This window comes from Calonectris borealis, chromosome 1 (genome assembly GCF_964195595.1).
Source record: "Calonectris borealis chromosome 1, bCalBor7.hap1.2, whole genome shotgun sequence".
Classification (NCBI taxonomy): Eukaryota; Metazoa; Chordata; class Aves; order Procellariiformes; family Procellariidae; genus Calonectris; species Calonectris borealis.
In genome coordinates, this window is record NC_134312.1 from 62,849,838 (window position 1) to 62,872,796 (window position 22,959).

Here is a 22,959-nt window from a genome sequence, read left to right on the forward strand (position 1 = left end):
AATCCGTTCTAAGCAGTAAGGACAAGATTTTACGTGTAATCCTACTGAAAGTTCAAATCTGTACAAAATTCTGTTTATAACTTTTTAAAGGAAAAAAGTCCACAAATTATTTTACTATGAAAAACTATCCTGGAGAAGAGACTAGCAATTGTATAAAACAATATTGATGGTAACCCCAAAATAATAGTTTTTGACTTTCCCGGGTCACCTATATGAATTAAATCTAGCACAGATTACTAGAAAAAATAGAGCCAGTCTAGAAATGCTGGGATATGACAAAGCCTAGCTGCATAAGCCCTTGTTTCAGATCATTTGATTGGAGCATAGTCAAGGTTTTTGAACTACCTACACATCGGATGATGTTTAAGGGGGAAGCTGATTGATTCGAACAAAAAGAATTCCTTTGAATTGTAGTATTGCTCAAGTGTTGCATCACCCAGTCACCCATAGACAGTCACAAAATAAATAGTTCCAGACTCTAGCTAAAATGAACAAAGATTAAAAAAAGCCTTTATGCACAAAGATAAAAGCTAAGGTACATATTATATCTCATTACCAGTGTTATTTCCCTTTTTCCTGGTTAGAATTTCCCTGGTTTTCCGCAAGACCTTTAAAATTAACTTTAAGCTATTGACTTTTTGTGTGGTTTCTGCCTTTGCCAAGCAAAACAACACAAAACAAAACCCCAATTGCAGACAGATGATGTTCTCATACTGCCCTGCCTCCGTATGTGACATTGCACACTTGAATGACACCTGCTGTGACCACCTTACCAAGTTGATGCTCATCTGTGCTGCCGCAACTCTCCTTCTTCCCATTGCCACAGCAAAATACTCTTGAATAATTCAAACTAAAACAAAAAAAGTCCATGAAAACCATCTAATATGTTTCAACTATTTGATGCAGTGTAAGAGGAAGGAAAGATACCTCTTTGCAGGGAGATCCGTCAGCTGCTAATATCTCTAATAAAAGTAGGGCTACAGAGAGACCGTTCCTGCAGATCTCATGATGAAAGTCTAGATGTTCATCAGAGGAACCTTCTTTGAAATGTACCTTCCACTTAAAATGAATTTTATGAGTGTGTTTTGGGAGAGGAGTCACATTGTGGAATAAGAGGTTTCTACCGTGTTAAAGATGTCTATCAATAATGAAGTATTCACATTTTGTCAAAGCACTTTCTATATTTATTTTTAAAAATCCATGCAACATTTGATGAGAGTTTTTAGAGGAATATCTATGCTCGGTGTGGCTTATTTAAGACCGAGAATGCTGAACTTGTATAATTCCAGGTAAAATAATAGATGTTCAGAGGCCTGGATTACTGCTATACTTCACAGAAGACATGCAAAAAATGCTATCCAAGTGTTTAGTTAGGCAAGGAAATAACTGAAAACAGATTTATTATATGTAAACAAAAGTGGATTTTAAATAGATACAGCAGCTGCCTTTGAATTTTTTTTACAACCTGACATGTCACTCTTTTTGGGTGCAGAATGGCTACAATTTTGAAATGTTAAAATCTTGTTCTTTTTATATTGTTGTCTCGTGAAAATAAGGTCTATACTGTCTTCTGATGCTCCATTGCAAACTGACAGAAGTCTATTGAAGCTACTGAGTAAAAGATACCTTCTTTGTTATAGGGTAGGAAAAACTTCCCAAGGGAAGCGGCTTAATAATGACAGCTGAATTACAGCTTGTGCCAGTGCTAACTACAGCAAGTGGCTCCTTTGATTTGGACAAATTAATTTGAATACTGAAGTTGCTATGAAACTACATGTTGCAGTAGCAAAACATATTTACTTAGATTAAGGCAGGAAGGGATGGCAAGGAAACTCAGATCTGACTTGTTTTCCACAAAGGCATAATAAAAAAATCATTTAGCTGGGTCTCCAGATGACTGTTAAAAACAGCTAAAGCTACCTACAAGCGTGGATTTGTACTTGCTAGCCTGAACGTGGAAAATAAACCCGGATCATGTGGTCTACTAGTGCCATCTATTGTGTACAGGGAAAAATACAGATACTAAATGTAGCAGTTGCCTGTTTTCTCTTTAAAATGTGAGAAATACTTTCTGCATTACAGTATCAATTAGAAAACATAGCCAAAGCTTATAAAATCACTTCTGTTTTTTACAAAATACAGCAATTATTATCATTTATGTGTATTACGGCAACATGAGGACTCTAACCGCTGTCAGGCTTCATCATGCCAATACTGTTCATGTAGGCATGTATGGGCCACATCGGCATGCACACACAAATGCAGTGAAAGACAGACCCAGCTGTGATAGTTTTAGTCAAAGCTACAGAAATCTTATAAATTAAAAACTATTGCAACTTTCTTACATTATGTCAAATTTCTCCCAAATAAAGGGACATTAGCTCATCTTCCAAGGAAGTGAATATTATCCCTTCTTAAAATCCAAGCGCCATGCTGCCTTTCACCATTTCTTGGAGGAGAACAGCTCTTCCAGCTCTTCCGGCTTCTTCCAGAGAGAGTATTTGTAGTGGACATTGTAAACCACTAGGATCAGCTCACCAACCCCAAACACTCTAAAGTCTTCAAGCAGATCCTCCAAAACCTGCAGGCTCATGAAAATGTGGCGTCAATATTGAGACTAAGACTCTCAGTTTAAAATACCAAGCTCTTGAATGTCTTTACAAACTTCATACCGAAATGTCCAAAACTTACTGACACATATTACCATAATCCCTCTAGTCTGCTTGAAACTTTTGCAAACACTATTACCGCCAAATAATAAAATCCTTGCTATCAAGATCATTTTACCACTATCAAACATACGCTGCTGTCAGAGATAAGGCAGTATGCGAACAGAGCAGATCAAAAATAAAAATTTAGAATACCTTATGAGAAAAAATGAAGGTGCAATATCTGGCGATCATTGGCTGAGCACACATGGGAGAGAAGAGCAGAGACAGTAACAGTGTCCTAAGACAAAGTGGCTTCTAGATATTTTGAGTCGATGGACTTTCATCCTTACATGATTCGGAACTGTGATAGAGACCGCAATGGTAGTATTTCATCAGTAGATCAAGCTACATAACCTAGAAAAATGCAGCTTTGCACTTTTGGAAGGGGTAGAGAAATGATTTAGCATAATCACTAAAAATAACAGTAACTGTCATGTGATTTACTGTAGTTTATGCAAAAGAAGTTTCTCAATCACTCACGATGGTCTGACAAATAGAAAACATCACGCAAACAGAATAGATGACAGTGAAAGTATTTCTCGCATAGCTCCCAAGAAAAAATAGCTACTTCTTGTTGCTAAGAAATGTGAAAATATAGAAAAAGGGCCTGTTGCAAAGGAACACAAGTGTACCGTGACATTACCTGTACAACCTGTAGAGATCACTTGGTTGTAAAAAATTAAATTGCATTATTTAACAAAAGTCATCCACAGCTACAATCACACACCTTGCTAGAATAAATTTTTTTTTCAATTGCTTGCAACTTGTCAACTCATACTTCAGCTGAAAAAATAATTAGGATCTTTACTGAAAAGCTGCCTGGAGCCAGAGAATAATCAAAGTGTTTTCACTAGTTGTTCACTGCACAAATGAAGAAGTAATAATCCGTTGTCTCCATCTGCATGTTGATGCATGTCAATGTTTTTGGTCTAACAAATTAAATAAAAAGCAAACTGTTGGTGATGCGTTCTTTTGGTCATGAATGTAATTTATATAAAAATGTATCATGATAAAGCTTAGAAAAATGGGAAGGATTTCATTCAGTAGTTCTTCAGTACTTGAATTAACACGATTTCAGCAAATAAGATTATCTTGATTCAGCCACTTTCTCTGAAAATTTTTTTGGTTTTGGTTTTTTTTTTTCCTCTTTAGGAGACTGTAAGCATTGTAAAGGTTGGCAGGCGGGATATGTTTCTTTTGAGGAAGACAGAGTACTAAGAGATTAAATAAGTGTGAACTTGTTTCAGAAGCCTTGTATTGGGATGATGATTTAATGTTTTCTTAGTGTTCTCTCACCTTGAAACTTGTGAAATTTATTGTAGTGATTTCCTGCCTAAATCAGAACAATACAAATAATTCTTTTCCTGTTTAAGTGTATTTGGATTCACTGTAAAAACACATTAATATTAGTTAAGGCTGAACTTCAAGTTAATGTAATTTCTTTTATCCACATAAAGGATTTAGTAAATTGATGAGCTGAAATCTGATATAATTTTAAATAACAACTTCAGGTTCCTTATACTTTAATTTAAGAAAGCTACGAATAAAAAGCAATAAAAGAACAATAGACAATGCACTAAGAAATACAGTCTTTTCTTAACATGGCCTTCAAAATAACAGGATGGCACTTTTTGTGGTTGGTATACATTTTCTTGAGAGTATTTCTGATCTTCAGTTGAAGGAATGTGTGCCCCTTGCAGGATACCTAATCAGCAAGACATAAGTCTTGCATTTAGTCAGTACTAGGTTCGATTTTAAACATGATTGTAACTATAAACCTCTGCAAGATAATCTGAATACTGTGGAAAGCAAATCTGCCAGTGAAAAACATTTTTGCTATTTTTATTTGGAAGAACTTATAAAGAAAACGTGGACTCATTAAGTTGTGAAACAGCTGAATTTAATACAGTTTAAAATACACATTAAAGGAAATATCAACAGATGACTAGTCTTAAGACATCACTGTCCAAAACACACATTTGTTTTATCTCATGGAAAATTAGCAACTGAAAATCATCAATATTTCTGCATAAACTGTGATAGACCATGGCAAATATAATTTTCAGAGAACTTGATTGATAGCCAAATGGTTAATGCACTAAATGGAGGTAGTGAATCAGTCCACGAAAGACCTTTTTGCCTCCAGATACTTGTAACATCTGACTTCTCAATTAGTTGCTTTCCAAGTCTTTCATTACAGAAGTAAGTTTATAGTAGCAAATATGCCGTATCTTCACTACGGAAGCTCTCCAGGATTTTTTTTTTCTTCCGTTTTATATATATATATATAAAAAATATACATATATAACTGAACACCTGAGAACTACTGGTGCCTCTTCTTGTTTTCTGTTCACTCCCAATGACTTTTTGGAGGCTGTCTTCATTCCATCATTGTAGGTTAAAACACAGGCTGGAAAACTTCTGCTTTGTATTAACCAAATGGCAGTAAGATTTCTCTTTAGTAGATCGTGCATAAATGTAAATTTACTCTCTATTCCCACTTCAGTTTTAAGCTTCCTACAGCCAGCAGTGCGTAAGAGGGAGAAAGGGGTAGACTTTTACAACATACTTTTACAACAGTGATGATTAGAAAACATTTTTCAAGCAACGTAGTTTAAATGTCTCCTAGGATTTGTATTTGTATACAGTGCCCATTACCAGAAACATGCAGCATAGTGTTGCCATCTACTAACTGCAAATTTCTAGTCTTGAAACAAAGATGCCCACTTCTGCTCACACCTTCCTCCACAGGCCTTGCAACTTAACAGAGTAGGAATTCAGCCTTAGTGTTTTCCATTGTCTTTAGATTTTCCTATCTATTTGCAAAATGTACTTTCTCAAGTTTAGAACTAATGTTACTAAGCAGACTATAAGAAATTAAAAAGTATGGATATGTCCAAAAGGGAAGAGCTGAGGAGATCAAAAGTCTCTGAATGACTTTCAAGTGCTTCTACAGATTACTTCTATTACAGTATTTTTAATATATCAAACAGTATAAAAATTACAAAATATTGCAAAAAGGTAGCAGGAACATTAGCGAGTTTTTAAAATGTTTCAGTGGATGCTGTTATAGATGTTGGGGAGTTAATGGCACGGGTTCTTTACACAACTTTATAAATCCCTGTCCCCCTGCAACATTTTCTATTAATAGAAAGAAACCTAGAACATTCATATATATAAAATATAATTTTTTCAACTATCAGGAGTCTTCATGTATTTCTGTTGATATCCTTAAAGAAACTCTCTAAAAGAAAAATAAAACAAGATCAGCTTAAGATAAATTAAGTTCTGTGACATAAAGTATGAGGAGATAAAACAACAAAAAAATTTATTTAAGTGAAATACATACTGTGAGAATTTTTTTTTTAAAAAGAAGGCTTATTTTTCTTAGAGTCTGGTGGTTGTTTTTTCTGAATTAATAGTTTGGCTTTCTGTGAGCACTAGTTAGGACAAAAAGAGGATAGAATCTTTCTGAAGATCTTTCTGTCATTGTCAAACACTAACATCGGATTTCATGCTATTTTATAGCCTGTAATTTAAAATGTCTGCATTTCTATATAGTTTAATACCATCACTTTCTCTTATTTATTATATTCACAATATTTATGTACAGTTAAACTTTCAATGTTGAACACTTTAGGATCTGTGATCTGAAGCAGACTTATAAATTAATTTAGCTACTCTGAGGACTACAGCATTGTCTGCAAATATATATCTCCAAGGGAAGAGTTTGACTTTTGATAAAATAGATACCATCATATATATATGTATGTATATGTCTACATCAGAGAGTGATGGACTGTCAATAAATACCTCCCCGCCAAAATGGTAAATTTAATGATGCATGCATTTCTGAATGGTACTTCAATATTTTTGTCAGTTTTAGAAGGCTATTATATGCCTTTAAGATAATGCATCATGTAATTCTGAACAATTACTTTTTTTTTAAAAAGTGTTTTGTTCTGCAGAACCTAGCTTTTTTTTTTTTTTAAAACAAGGGAAAGCCCTACAGCCATGGTCTATTCAGTACTATCAGTCAAAAGTAAACAGGTGTAGAAATGCTTGCTATCGGTTAGCAAAATATATTTTAACTCTGAATCCTTAGTTGAAAATGTATTTCTGTATATGCTTATGAAAGTTATGTACAGGTTATATATAAGTATTAACCACTTGCACACTGAGCAAGCATGTAAGTGAAGAAGCAAGTAAATTAATTACAAAGTTTTACATGATCTGATGTCAAACTTCGGTTTTATGCCAGAGGACTTAGAGGGTTCTCACTGTTTTTCCTCCCTTCCCAGCTCCACGAATTCTGGATATGGTTTCCAGCAATTTATCACAGCACCAATTGGCTCACACATGTGATCTCGATTATTAGTTCTACAGTAATGCAAGTGCTTGGATCTAGTTTTCGACTTTCTGGGACTTGTGTGAGGCAATGATATATATGAAAGACCTACGTATGGGGTATGACATCTACAGTGATTACAACTGAGTTAGTTCATCTTTGTAATTATGGTATAAAGCAGCAGTTCTCAGTCTTTTCTACCTTAAGCTCTTGCAGAGATCCAACTACTTTATGGGGAAAACAAACATCCAGAAGTCTGAGAACGATAAGGAGGCCATGATCCTCCTAACACCTATAGGAGGTTTTGCCCTCAAATCTCCACAAGGCACTTGCCATAAGCAATGTTTTTTTTATTTTTTTTACAAGTTCTTTTACCAAAGTTAAGCCTCTCACATTGGTATTTTCAGCATTTTATATCCCTGTGCCAAACAAAAACTGCATGAAACACTGCAGCTAGAACGTGCTATGCAAACAACAAGAGTTGGTGAGGCAAAGCTTGGGAAAATAAGTTTAAGGCATGCCTTTCACAAATCATATAAAAGTGTTTTCTTTTTAACTAATCTAGTATTTTCTCTTCCTTAAAGTCAGGCTTGATGCATCACCAGATCCAGCTACCCAAACCATAAGGTTTTAATGTCAATACTTTTCAAAAAGTATTTGATATTCTTCACATTGTGAGGGAACGTATATCAAAATGTGTAATTTGTAAAAAGAAAGGAAACATCTATGGTTGAAATGCATTGGATTATTATATAAAATCCCTCAGGTAGAAAGAAATGCAGTTTTAGTTGCATCATTTATTTTGGTATTATGACACCTTTAGAGGGCCGCTTTCTACAAAAAGATTGGTAAATAAGTAGAAGATATTAATTTACTGAATAATTTTCAAGACCAGACACCTATTAAACTATTACACTGATCTATAAAACTGATTTTTATGTTTTAAAACCCAGGGGAAAAATATTCATTAGGTAGACAGAAATCAGTTCTGTGACTGATAAAATTTGTTTCTGTATAGCTTTGGTGTATCTAGCTGAGATGATAAAGAATGGTAATTTTATATTGCATTTGTTGTTACACAATTCATGGCACTTCTTAGTCACTGCTAAAATATGTAGTAACCAACCTGAAAATCTCTAATGAATGTTAAAAAGAAGAAGATAAAACCAAAGGCCACCGTCCATTCACAGATCGCACTCACAAAATGATAAGTATAATCCTGATGGAATGAGACATAAAATAAATTTTCAGATAAAACAGCTAAACAAAATAACTGTGGAATGTTACAAAAATAGACATTTCCTTCTGTAAATTCAGCAAATATTCTAAGACTTATGACTCATCATCCCAATATCCTGTTGTGTAGAAGTAAATTCAGATTTAGTTTTTACAGAATGGTAAGTATATTTATCAAGGTTGCATATGTTCCATTAAGCAACATGTCTTGTGCACTAACATAAAAAATAGTATAAGAAAACTACAATTAGCACAAGATCAAAACATAGCTTGAATATAATTTGCACCTGAAAAAATTTAGTTCTTATGTGAAGGATACCAAAGTGCCCATATTCAAAACTTTTACTCAGAGCCACTGAGTTCTGTAGTACCATCCCTTACAGTAAATTCTCATGATGTTTTAAAACAGAGGGCTACCCTTGTATGACAGTTCCTGACAAGACCTTTGTTTTTAAGTAGTCCATCCTAGAAAACCTATGTAATATGACACAAACAGAACGTAAAGTGTTTCTTAACATGCCATCAACAAATATGCCATCTGTTTCAGTAAAAAAATTTTCTCATCCTTACATCTCAAGTAAAAAAAAAAAACCTCAAGAGGTAGATATTACTAAGATTATTGCGAAGATTTATCTCACAGCTGCCTTGCCACTGTTTGGTTGAGGTACATTTGCCAAGTTTTCTTTTATTAAGCTCTTCAAGCAGAATACACTCTCTGCATTATTTAACCTGTTTTTTTTAATAGCTCCATGTGGCAAAGTTTGCCCAAAAAGAAAACTTACCTTTCATAGTTATCATTCTGAGAACACTGAAATAAATTCAAATACGTGACATTGACTTTATTATGCTTCAGGTCAGACCCTCAACGTTTATCATAATAGTAAAGACTATTTAATAAAAAATGGTGAAAAAGCTGAGAAAACCAATGTTGTAAAAAACCTCAAAAACTTCAGAATCAAATTGGTCCATTTTTGTTTCATGTGTGAAGTTCATTTTCAAGAAATGTGACTATAAAAGGAAGTAGAACAACTCATTTCCAGAGTATCTTTTTTTTTTTTACAATTTGTTCTACGGGTAAGTTTCAAATGCGTGGTTAAAATGAAAGTCTACCTCTCTGAAGATCAACCTATCCGTGACAAGTTTTCTTACCCAAGCTGCAGACAGTTTTCTAATGAAGAAATAACTGGAAACCAGCATGCACGAATCGGTGAGATGTTATAAATCTGTTCATGATAATGTATTATTTGAAGTCTCTGAAGTATTTGTAATACTATGCACTTTTAGATAAACGTAACAGCATACCCCAAATAATATGATATAGGGTAAGTTGGCTACCTAATGAGATTTTACCTTTTCACCTGGAGTCCAATCAATTTTTGTCATGGAAATTTGTGAAGCAAACACAATCACTGGGAAAAACACAGTGTAAAGGAAACTATATAAGTTTAGTAAGTAATAGTGAAAATGTCTGCTTACAAAAAAAGACCCCATTTCCCCCTTCTGTAACACAGGAGATCCTGAACAACCAGAATATCAAATCAAAGTATTAAGAAGACAAGTAAATGAAACACATTATCGAAAGGTAACTGATAGCAGCAATCAAAACAAATTTCTGCACAAATAAAGGTTTCCGCAGATTCTTCCAAAGTACAAAGGGTAAGGGGAGACACTCCAAAACTTAAATCACATTCATGATTGAGAACTGTAGGAGTAGAGTCTCGCATTGTTGGAAGGGGAATCATGTTTGCTTCCATTGGTCCCACAATAGGTGCCTTGATATATTTGCACAACTTTCTCTCAGGGCTGGGGCCCTCTTTAAAAGCCCTTTCACAGTCGCTGAAACCAAAAGCAGGCTGTAGCTGGCTGGCTGATGCAATGATCTGTTGCGACCACTTTTCAACACTGGCAGATCACCTAAAGACCAATAAACTCAATGGGATGACTCTAATTTCAGCAGGCTGTGAGAAAACCCAGTAAGTGTATCGAGTGTGTCTCCAGGGAGGGGGAGGGGGAGGCATCTAATGAAGCCAAGCACCAACCAACATAATCAAAAGCATCTGCTTAGGCTTGAAGGAAATCTTGTGTATGCCAACCGTATTTTATATGTCCGTGTGTTAGGTTCATTTTAGAAGCGGTGCCCCACCTTTGCAGGCCTTTCTCTGTACCCTCCTTCAAATGAAGGAAGGTGGAAAGCTGGTCTAGCTTTATTATCATATGATCCTATGAAGAACACTGGGGCATTAGATTTAAATATACCACTGAAAGAAGAGATACAGTTTTCTAGAAGACCCTGAAACTGATCTTTATGCTATTAATGGTGTCTCGACATGCTATATGCATTATTATAGCAGAAATATTAGAGAGCCCTGAGCAAAGATTGTAACCTCATTTTCATCCTTTATCAGCAATGGTTTAACTTAAAAAGGAAAATCATGAATGCATAAAGGGAAAACCATGGAATACACCATAAAGGATACTGGGAATGAAAGCAATGCATGATATTACAGATATGGCCATCCTTATGTGACACACAAAGTAAGTGTTCCATTGTGGACAGGACTTGTAAGAGATTATAGACTGAAGTGTAATATATACAACACCCGAGCCAAATGCAACCAAAGCTCCTATGTCATGGACACTGGGAACAGACAGCTCCTGGAAAGAGAATCAGCACAATGGTTAGCTGCTACTATTTGTACAGTGGTAGGAATCAATGAGCCCTGAGAAGATGGTAGCCACATTATGCTGGGCATGTACAAGCAGTGGGAAACAGTCCCTTCTCCCAACAATCTACACAGGGAAGATGAAAGAAAATGGAGAAAGAGTAGCTCAGAGAGGTAAACTAACCATGCCCAAAGCCACCAGGTCAAAGTCCTTTCCCATGTTCACATAAAAGCATAGATCAATTTTAGTGCTGTTCAACAGTTGGTCTATTACCAATTAATGTTTGCACAAACAGGAACTGGCTTGTGCTTTTCTCAAGAGGCTCCTGTACCTCCTTTTCTCCTTTACCCTGCCAAAGATTTTCATCCTTTTGCGTTGAAAGTCTGATCTACATTTGTGTGGCCGTACTCTCACTAATGGTAAAGTTTCATGGGAGCTGTTCTAAACAGTGACTGCTATAGCTCCATCCCCCACCCTCCAGTGGCCAGCCACAAGGCTCAAGGAAATAAGTCAGCAGAAAATTAGTTACATATTTTAAAAAAAAAAGCGTTACCTAAAATAACCTCTTGATATGAAGGTCTTACACTGTCAGCCTCTTGAATTATTCAGCCCTCTTACTCTTCCCCTCCCCACATCATCAACCACTTTTATTCAAGTTCCGCAACAGGTGAAAGTGTATATAAAATTCCAGTATGACTGTATGTGGCCTATATTTTTGTAATACCCTACCTATGGAAGATTCTCTCCTTTAAAACACAAACAAGTAGAATATCCAGTAACAAAACAGATGAAGATTCCAGAGAAATTACTGTATTCTAAATGTTTCAAAAAATTACAAATACAAAGTTACGCCACCTTGGAATCCAATATCAGACAGGTAAGTCAGCTTTAAAGGTCCTTTTTGTCACCAGAGCATAGCAAAACATGTGCTATGATCTGACGTAACACAGTTCTATCTTAGTGATTCATGAAAACACATCTGTATCCTTTCATTACATATTGTAAAATCTTTCCTGCCTGGAGGCCACTGTTTTCTTTGTCTTGTAATGGTGATTATGTTCACATGCTCTTTTAAATTCTTTTTCCCCATGCTTTTCTTTCTACTAATTCCCTTCTATCTCTCGGTGATGTATTAAGTTCTGTCAGATTTTAAAGCATGTTCCTCACACAGGCATTTAAGTGGCATCTCATCTGTACTTGCATTTTCTTCTCCTCTGCCCTACTTTTTGCCTTCCATATAGGAATGACAGGATTTGGTATGGAAAGCGTTAAGCAAGCATAACTGTTGGCTTTTGCTTTTAGCTCCATACACAATATACAGAGCTTTTCTAACATGGCTCTCATGATTGCTCCTATCAAACTGCCACAGCTTCCCTAAAAAGCCCATCACACTCAACCCCTACGGAACCTGGGAAATGTTGCTACATCTGCTACGGTAAGCCTCCTAAGCTTTCTAGTCAGGGACAGGAAGATCTCTCTTTAATCATGTGTAACGTCTAACAGGCAAAACCAGATCTCTAAGACCTGGGTCTTCACTTTGCCTTATTCATTAAGGGCTATGGGATTTTTCCTTCCATATGCAATTATCTTCTTAAAGCTAAGTCTCCACTGTCTTTCATTTCTGTATTTCAAGCATTGTGTTATTTAAAACAGAGAACAAACACCTTATTCATGACCATTACTTATTTTCTCAGGAACTCTTTTGCTTTTAGAGGACACACTTCTAGCGTTTTCTTCCACTTTGTTCCTCACTTTTGTTAAGTGTTCAGAGGCCAATACCATTGAAATCCCATGCTACCTACCGTATCTTACCTTGAAGCAAAAAGGGTGACAAAAATTTCCTTACAACTAATTACGCTACTTAAAAGACTCACCACAAGTGACACTAGATTTGAGTAAATAAAAGCAAACCTTAAATATTTCCAGTATAATTTCACACTGAAACCTTTTTAACAAACTAGGTATTTTGCTTTGGGGAAAGAGAAAATGAACTGATGCCCAATAGTGTCAATCAGCTCTACTACAGTACTTAGGTATGGCGTTAGCTCATCTGCTGGGGAAAAGTAAGTGTTAAGAAACAAACAGGTAGTGCACATGAATGTGAATTTTCTGCATGACCCACTGATTAGAGGGACTACATTGAATGCTAAAGAAATAAATTCTAATTCCAGCTTTGCTTTGGTCTTCTGACCTGAAACAATTACCTGACCTTGAGCAAATCTCACAGCCTCTTCATATCTCAGTTATTCTACTGGTAAATGGGGATAAGAGTGTACTGTTCACTAGTTGTACACTATACAGTTAAAAGACCGAAGACTTGCAAGCCACCATTTCCATCTTTCTAGGCAATGAAGCATGCTCAAAAATCTGCTAGATCAGATCCTTAGCTAGATTAGATCTTTACTGTGTTCTGAACCCTTCCTATAAAATGTGCTTAACATAGAAAGGAAAGTAAGGTCAAAGCAGAGGAAAGAGAAACTAGGTGAGGAAGGAGTTTATGAACAGGCAATGAGAGACAATAGAGATTAGATAAGAACCAATGTTATAACTGTCAAGGTGCCCCTTTGGAAACTTTAGGGTCAAAGTTTCTGCTTCCCTGATTCTCCCAAATTATTTTGCATTCCTGATTTGTCTTTTCCTTATTGAAGCTGAGTTTGATTTCTATTTCAGTCAAGCAACACTGTTCCCCATCATCTAACTTTTTTTTGTGCCACATATAAATCTAATCAATAAGACTACAGATATTTAAAAGTAGAATAGACTGCACTGCCTGTAGTGTTTGCAATCCACATGCACTGCCTGGAGGTAAAACTGAAAAGAGCAAGGTATCAGTCTAAGGCAAAGGTTTTTGTCTGAAAATACCATGTCAATTACACGTAAAATGGTATTGGCTGCTGAAGCCCTGACAATCTTTATTTTCAATTTATCTGTATGTTGTCAGGTCACTATATGAGCACAACAGCATTTACCAAAATGTTCCCCAATGTAGACCATCCTTTAAAAGAAATAATTCAGCTGTTTCCATAGATTTAAAGGCAATATCTCAAACTACCTGCCAATTAAACCTGCCTTGATTCTCAGCTGAAGTTTTCAGTGCAATTGTCCTAGTACTTTTTTGTGTCAGAATCTACCCTATTACACGCTTCCGCACTAGAAAAAGTGAAAAGAACAATCTGTTTCAATATTTTTCCTCTCTATTGAATTTTCTTTCAGACACTGAGGGCTGGACTACTTTGATTTATAATGAGATGTCTTATCCTTTCTGGCAAAGTAAGTGGTAATTCTACATGTCTCTATCAAAAGACTTAACATGTTGTTATGCCATCTCCTACAGACTCAAAACAATGGGCTAATATTGTGCTCAGTGTTCTAACTTGTCAGATAAGTCTAGTTTATTCTGTAGAAAATGCTGCTAGGGTGTGTGCCATCATTCAGGTAAAAATACAGGTGCTTTTGCTATCTGACTTATTCTGCCCTACCTGACTGTAAGCAAACTAAACTGCAAATAGCAAAGCTTTTTTACAGTAAAATTTTCATAGTAAAAATTTTACAGCAAAAGCACCTAGATTAAGTTGTTTTCTAGTACAGACATGTTACAAGACAATCACACACAAAACCCCTTACTGACATAACTGTACAAGCGAAAAATCTAGTACATAGGGAGAAAGCAAATCTGTCTTTTTAAAGCCACTGAAAAAAGGCAGGAGCAAGAAAGACATTCTTACTCCATTTGCCAAGTATCCACACTGGGATAATGTTAACCACCCTTATCTATGTGATTTTTTGACTGGTAAAACAACTTTAGTTTCATTTATGATATGAAATTTACAGTCATACCTGAAAAGTTGCAACTATGCCCATTCCAATACAGCCCATCAATCCAATACATAACGAAAAGATGTTGCATGAAGATGTAACGAAGTGCGATGACTCATTTTGCTTCTCTATTAATAAATATCTGATGCACATTGTAATTACACCTGAAAAACAAAAAAATACATATTTTGTTCAATGATCATGTATTGCTTACATTTTAACACCTTGCCCTGTTACACATTAGCACACAGAATAAAATTATAAGCATAATACAATAAATAATACTGCCTTTAACTTTACTGGGTGAAGAAGAAAGGTAGTGAATTTCAGATTCACCATTCACTATTACTTTCAGACAGAACTGTCTTAACACTATCTTAGCCTTAACATCGCATATTAATGCTATCTAGAAATAACTGCACATCACTTCAAGAAAAACATTAATTTAAATCCCATTCTCCTGTGCGTTTTAGGCATTCCACATTAGGAATAGATGTTACAGGGAGATGAACCATAAACTGGAAGTGGGAGAATTTATTCTGCTCTGATATGCAGTCTTGTACCAGAACTACATCTCTTTATAATGGATGCCCTGGAGAATTAATACATTTTTGTAGAGTGTAAACAGAAAACAACATAACTAGAAAATATTTTCAAAGCTTTTGGGTCACTTCTGGCTGCTCTTTAGTACCACTACACACAGATTTTATTCCAGCCCACATGACCCCAATAGGCAGTTCACTCCTGACAAATGCCTCTACTGAATTGGAAGATCATGGTTCATCAGGATATAATAAGCTCTAGACTGGATTCCACAGTTCAATAACTGTCCTAGTTTCAGCTAGAATACAGTTAATTTTCTTCCTAGTAGTTGGTATAGTGCTATGTTTTGGATTTACTATTAGAATAATGTTGATAACACACTGATGTTTTAGATGTTGCTGAGTAGCGTTTACGCTAGTCAAGGACTTTTCAGCTTCCCATGCTCCGCCAGGTGCACAAGAAGCTGGGAGGGAGCACAGCCAGGACAGCTGACCCAACTGGCCAATGGGGTATTCCATACCATATGATGTCATGCTCAGTATATAAAGCTGGGGGAAGAAGAAGGAAGGGGGACGTTCGGAGTGATGGCATTTGTCTTCCCAAGTAACCATTACGCATGATGGACCCCTGCTTTCCTGGAGATGGCTGAACACCTGCCTGCCGATGGGAAGTAGTGAATGAATTCCTTGTTTTGCTTTGCTTGCGCATGGGGCTTTTGCTTTACCTATTAAACTGTCTTTATCTCAACCCACGAGTTTTCTCACTTTTACCCTTCTGATTCTCTCCCCCATCCCATTGTGGGGGGAGTGAGCGAATGGCTGTGTGGTGCTTAGTTGCTAGCAGGGGTTAAACCACAACAATAACACAGAACATAGTTTCAGTCTATCTACATTTGGAAAAATAAATCAGGTAACTTTGTCCAGGCACTATGAGGTTACACGAAACACACCAAGACAGTGTGACTGAATGAGGCTCTTAGAAAAGGTACAATATGTGATTTTTCACAGAATCATAGAATCACAGAATGGTTTGGGTTGGAAGGCATCTTAAAGATCATCTAGTTCCAACCCCCCTCATGGACTACTTGTATACAGAGATACACAGCTCTCGATCCTCCATCCCCTAGAAGTGAATAGAAAATGCCAAACTTCCTGATTCAAGGCCAGTAGACATTTAGTAGAAGAGTAGGCATCTTGCAGAGGAAACCAGGTGTTGCTTCAACACTTCTTCCCTTTGCTGCAGCATCCTAGAACCTAATGTCTCCCTACATCAAAGATACAGTTTTTGCAAAGTAATTATGCCATCTTTCTTACACTTTTTATTTCCAGCTGCATTGACTACTTTGCACTGATGAGGTGCTCTTAGGAGACAGAAGTGCCTCTAAGCCTGCACTTACTGACCCTAAGGACCTGGCCCTCTAGATATTACTTCCATCTATCCAATACTACCACTTGACCGTGGAGTACTTTTTCTGCAGAATATTGTATGGACTGCAATGTAAGCAGACAGCTTTTGCTAGTTTTCATTTCTTTGCTGTGTTCAAACCAAGTACCTTATACATACCTAAAAGTGCTGAAATATTAATCATAAAGCCAAAGATGCCACTCTCTGGAGGTTTAGTTCCAGTGTCACTAAAGCAGGAAGAGAAAGAAATTAAAAGTTAATTGAGATCTGTGAAACACACATAGATGTACACATGAAACCCCAAGAGAAATGTAACTTTGTGTGAACTGCTGCTATGTGCGTAAGACATTTAAACACATAAATTGGAATGTCATCTGCTGCACACTTAAGCTCCATTCGTGGTACTGCATCTTTCTTTTTAGAAAGAAATCGTATTTTTAGAGCATGCTGTTTGAACTGTATTTCTTCCTTTTCTGTATGCAACATGCAGAGATGTGACAGAGCGATACTTTGCTCACAAATGACATAAATGATTACATAAATGACATTTTAGAAATGACATTTCTTTTATCTGCTAAATTAACACTGTGATAGAGTAAAACATATCTAATGGCATTCAGTATGCTAAGATGTGAGAGAATCGGGCTTCATTTCCTGATTTGTTTGAAAGGACTTTACCCCAGGAGAGCAATTGCGTTCCAATGCCCGGGAATATTCCTAGGCGTTGTTTAATTTACTAATATAGATACAGCTTAAGAGTTCTCTAGGCTCAAGGTGTTGTCTCTTCTGCTGAAGCAATTCATCCTTATAGGGGATAATTAGAAGTTCACTGGCACAGACAGACAGAGCATGAGTGTAAGAATATTTGCAGAATTTATACACATACATACATGCATATGTATATATAAAAAACATCATACATACAAAATACATGTTATGTAGAAAATGGAATACCTTCCATCATAGAATCCTTTTCCCTCTTTTCCCTACATATGTGCAAACACCCACCCCAGAGAATGCCCTTTCCTTGAAGGAAGGGCATGCTCCTGAGAGTATGTGGGTTCAAGGCAGGACTCTTTTATACAAGGTGAAAGAAGAATACTGTGAAGGCGTCACCTCTTTACGCTATTTTTTCTTGTCTAACGTACAACCAGTTGATATCTATTTGATCAGACTCTGTTGGTCAAGCCAATGGAAAACGTGTAGCTCATAAATCTTTACATAATTTGGGTGTGAGCTGTGTTTTCAGTTACTCAGCAGTACCAAGAGGTACTGTTTGTGTGTAAACAGAGGCACCCAAGGAACTCTACTGTCAGAAACGTAAACACGTAAGGATTTTAGCTAATGTCGAAGTTCAGTGGAAACTGAGCAAAGATTCTGAGAACAAAACTTTCTCTTAGGTGTATGATGGGACAAGTAGGTACTAGCTAGAGATTTTTTTTATGTGATTCAAGAAGATGAATACTCTTCATTCCAATGATGAGTCTTCAGTGCTAAACTTCTGAACCTACCAGAGTGCAGCCAAAATGATAGGTGCTCAGCATGAATGCCTGTCCTCTTAACACCCAAAAGAGAAAGCACCCTCTACATAAGCACTCATTCTTAAAGATTTAGACAACTTTGTTAAGTTCAAGCCAGAAGAGTATGACCATATCAAAAGATTTAATTTTGTAGAAATTAATATTTGCTCTCAAACCCTTTCTGTGTTACAGAAGCATTTGTGTAATCAGTTGCTAAGATGATTTATCAAGAACAGGAGGAAGATAAGGGTGAAGGGAGAATCCTTTTCTATGAAAAGCTGATGCAAAAAATAGAGAAAAACCTTGTATTTCTTTTGACTAGATTGGTTCCAAATTCTCAGACAACAAAAGCTTGGACCAGGCTTTTAGACAAGTTTTTAGAACTTCTCAGGCATTAAGAATCCCTATTCATCTGTATTTTCTTGTTGTAATGCTTTCTGAAGACTTGCTCCAGCTTGTACTCTGTATTAGTCTTGTTTCTCTTTGATAGTGGAATTGATGAAAACAGTACAGTAACTCTCCTTTTTTTGTTTGACACTTCTGAAAATCATCTTAATCCATGCTTCATTTAGCCCATTTTTTAACTTTGAACTTCACATCTTTTCCTCATGTTTCTGGAGTGTTTTCATTAGTACGACAAAGGACTCCATTTAAAAAGTGGTCCACTTGTGACAATCTTGAAGGACTTTTGCAAATCAGAAACCGCTCTATTATTAAGTACAGGACTGTGATCACTTCAAAGCTTTTGAGGGACTTTAAGTGAGAAGAGAATGAAATTGGCACATGCCAAGAAAGCCATTTGAAATTCTTGGAACACTTCACATCATAAGAGCAATCCAAATAACCTGAAATTGCCCTAAACTCCATTCATTTTTTAATGAAAGCTTTTTCTCAAGCTAAAACTTTATAGGTGAATTTTGCTATTGTTGATTTTTAAACTCAACTCAACTAATCCTAGATGTATGCTTTCAAGAAATTTCATACCAAGAATACTATATCATATCTACAATGTATTTACAAAGTACTGCACTGGACTTTTAAAGACATGACCTTTTTAATGCCATATTTTCCACTAAAAAATCCCTGACGCTAAATGAAGACTTAGGTACATTTTTGTTTTACTTCTGGTCTGCTGCTTTGGAAAAAAAGAAAAAAAAAGTATTTGTAACAGTTACTTTCTTTTCATGAAAAAGAAAAAAGCAAATGGCACATATGAAAAAAACATGTGCTCACTTGTTTGCAGTGGTGCATAGGTGAGCACAACCAACATGGAAAAGATGAGGAACCTTGTATGAAAATGACAGCATTTGTGTCACCGTCTCATGCAGTAGAATTCTACAAACACTCAAACAGTCTTCTGAAGAGTGGAAAGACAAGAAAGTAGAGGAGACAGGGAATAAATATTTTAGGGCCAAAAGACTCATCATCATCAAATTTTCTTCATAGCCATCATAAAGTACTTTTCTCCAAACTGAAGTCCCAAATTTTTACAGTAGGAAGAATCCCTGCTGCCTACAGGGATTCTGATTGATCCAGAGGTACTAGCTGGCAGCAAATACCTTAAGTAAAATTCCCTTTACTCTTTCACTGAGAATTCAAACCCCCAGCAGCCACTGCAGCACACCCAAATTCGTTTAGATTTTGAGTACTATGAGCAAAAGAACTAATTTGGGCACAACCTAATCATCTTTTAGGCCTCAGCTGCTAGAAAACATAAAATCATATTCATTTTTATATACCCAGAAATGTATTTATATAGTTTACTTGATGAGACATTAGCACAGTTTCAACGACAAATTTAGATGTGGTCTTTCTGTCACTGTGACAGCTGTTACATAGTAAACAAATAAAATTAACAAGTTACATAGGCATACACAGGGTACTTGAGGAATGTAAATAAGAATTACAGAAATGTTGAACTAAAATTTGTCAATATTCTTTTCCTTCGTGTAACTGGAATTTCACTGTACAAGTTCTATTTATTTTTTATAGTTCATTTTAAGATATTGCACAACTGAAATGTTGCAATATTCTTCCTCTTTCTTTATTACCACTCTAAGTTTCACTAAATCACATTCTTAATCCCATGATTCAGCTTCTTAGGCTAAAGCAATGACCTGCAAAATATGAATATGAACTATGGTGTGACTATTGGCCTGAGTACTTAGAAGGAATCATCATATTACTCCCAAGTGCACCTTCTGCAAAGATCATATGCTTAGACCATGCGCCTTTAGAATTATTACAGATTGTTCACCAACAGTCAATGTATATCCTTAGTCCAAATGTTGTGTTAAAAGAATGTAAAATAAACAAGACATCTGTCTTTTAAAAAACTTTACTAGCAAATGCAGAGGGCCTGAAATGTGAGTGGGTTTCATTTTTTTTTTAATCACTGACACAGCCTCATATGTCTTGGGTTTTTTTAGGGTATGTGGACATTTATTGTGATTCCTTAAAGGATAAGAATGATTTTTTCAGTGAGGTGTTCAGTTAGATTGATACAATTATGGCAGCTGTGATACATTCATCAGAGTTATACAGCTGTGACTTGTAGGTTTGGTCTACCTCTTTAAAAGAATGACACAATTGAGGTATCCGGGCTGTCAAAAACTTGACTGCAAACACAATTGTAGAGAAAAAAAAGTCCTGTTTTCTCATATATTTCATTCAAGGACATGGCTTCAACATAGGAAACATCATTTGTCAGATTTCTTTCCACAGGACCTCAAAATCCTTCTGAGCACAAACCATGTACTGGACACATGCATGTCCAAGCATGGACACACTTGTATCAAATGGTTTATTTTTCTTGGTTAATAATGGATAAATTGCACTGGTTACAAGCGCTTTTGTGTCAGTAAAACTGTGTATGTAATCAAGGAAGAGCAAGAGTATAACCACAATTGTTAAGACAGTAGGGTATTTGTGCATGTACAAGAACAAGGCTTTCCAAGAGCTGAGTCCAGATTTGGGTAGATAATCTTAAAAAGTTTTGCTAACATAAGCATAAAGCCCAACTTTCTTTGGCTCAATTTGAATGAAGCTCTACTTTCTTGTGAGTTGCGGTGTCATTTGCACCATCTCACTTGCTTATGATGACAGACCCTAATTTTCAATCAAATTTACATGTATGTACAAATCAGGTTAGCAGTCTTCTGAAATTACGCACGCCCATAAAGTCCTTCAAGGAATTAAGTCTGGAGGTATCTTGAAAGATGTATTTGAAAGTCTTTTCTAGATCTTCTATATATCAGAGACCACTCTTGGATTTCTGGCTTACCTTTAATCTATTAAGAGCTAAATACTAGTAATTTCACAGTTCAGGTTTAAATGTTAACATAAGCAATGTATAAACAATTATTGATACAGATTTGTACTTAAATGACTAAGGTTATAGAAAAGAGATGCCAGACATCTCTCGAGGAGCCTTTTACACTCATAGTTCCTATGCTGAAATTTTAAAAATGAGTGTTTGTGGGGGTGTGTATCCTACAAAAGCTATCGTAGGGCTTTGAGTCTCATCACCATCTGGTGCAGTTTGCCCAAGTTTTAGAGTTACACAAACAAAACTACCTTTCCACCACTGACTTCAGGGCAATCACCTTAAGTTTTGCTAGGATCGGGCCTGCAGCACACTTTGGCTCCAGCAGAAAACTGTTTCAGGCCCTTTCTACCGCGTCTGTCAGCATTGAGGTCCTGTGGCTCTCAGAGAGGACTGGGTGCTAGAGGTGTGATGGGTGACAGGAGCGCACAGTGGGCCACTGCTCTGCCTCCCCTCACGGGGAGGTCCTGCCACCGCTGCCTCTCCTCCCCCGGGGAACCCCACATCCGCGCCGGGGGCCCGGCCCCAGCCGCGGGGGAAGGAGCTGCGGAGCCGGTGGTGAGGGAGCCCCTCAGCACCCCCTGGCTAAGCCGCCGCCTCACAGCCCGGGCGTCACCCCCCGCGCCCCGCCGGCACCTCAGCCGCTCCCACCGCCGCCCTTGCCTCACCTGATGTAGGGGACGAGGGGCTCGACGTGGCCCGCCAGCACGGCGATCACATAGGAGATGATGAAGGCGGCCGAGGACCAGCTGACGAGCAAAGCGGGGACGAAAGCCACGCCGGGCATGCAGCACAGCATCGCCGGCGGCTGCCCTGCCCTGGGCATCACCGGCTGGGGCGGGGGCGCCCAGCCGGGCTCCGTGGCGGCGCCCTGAAGTCAGGAAGCGTGACCGGGGACTTGCGGGACGCACACACACACACCCGCCGGCCGGTTCCCACCCGTCCGCCCCACACGTGTCTTTCCCCGCCAGGCAGCGGCGCTGCCACCTCCAGCAGCCGCGGGGATCCCCCGCCGCCCGCAGCCTTCCCCTGGCTTTCGTTTCTCCTCAGCGCTCCCCCTGGGGGGCAGCGCCCGCGCCCGCCCCGCCCGCCGCGGCTAACGGCCACCAACGGCTAAAGGCCCAGCCGGCCCGGCGGGGTGCCCCGGGCGGTGGGGAGCGAGGGGGCCGGCGCAGGTGGTCCCCTTTGCCTTTCACCTGTGGCGGCACCTCGAAGGGCAGAGTTTCCGATCGACGACGTAAAGTCTCCCCACAGCCCCGGCCCCGGCCCCGGCCCCGGCCCCGGCCCCGGCCCCGGCCCCGGCCCCGGGCGGGTCGGTCGCTGCCGGCTCTCCGGGCGCGGGGGCGAGCTGTGCTGTCGGGGAGCGCTTGGCAGGGTCTGCGGGGGGTGCCG

The 22,959-nt window shown here is 37.9% G+C and overlaps 1 protein-coding gene across 1 annotated transcript; it reads right to left on the reverse strand.

Moving 5' to 3' along the window:
- Nucleotides 1-3,636: 3,636 nt before the first annotated feature.
- DRAM1 (DNA damage regulated autophagy modulator 1) lies at nucleotides 3,637-22,540 on the reverse strand. The gene is made up of 7 exons (XM_075157511.1): nucleotides 22,236-22,540; nucleotides 16,882-16,949; nucleotides 14,797-14,939; nucleotides 10,773-10,950; nucleotides 9,646-9,704; nucleotides 8,186-8,278; nucleotides 3,637-5,955 (listed from the first exon to the last, which is right to left on the reverse strand). The coding sequence occupies exons 1-7, from the start codon at nucleotides 22,391-22,393 to the stop codon at nucleotides 5,911-5,913; spliced, it is 744 nt and encodes a 247-aa protein (XP_075013612.1). The 5' UTR covers nucleotides 22,394-22,540; the 3' UTR covers nucleotides 3,637-5,910.
- Between the last annotated feature and the right edge of the window lie 419 nt (nucleotides 22,541-22,959).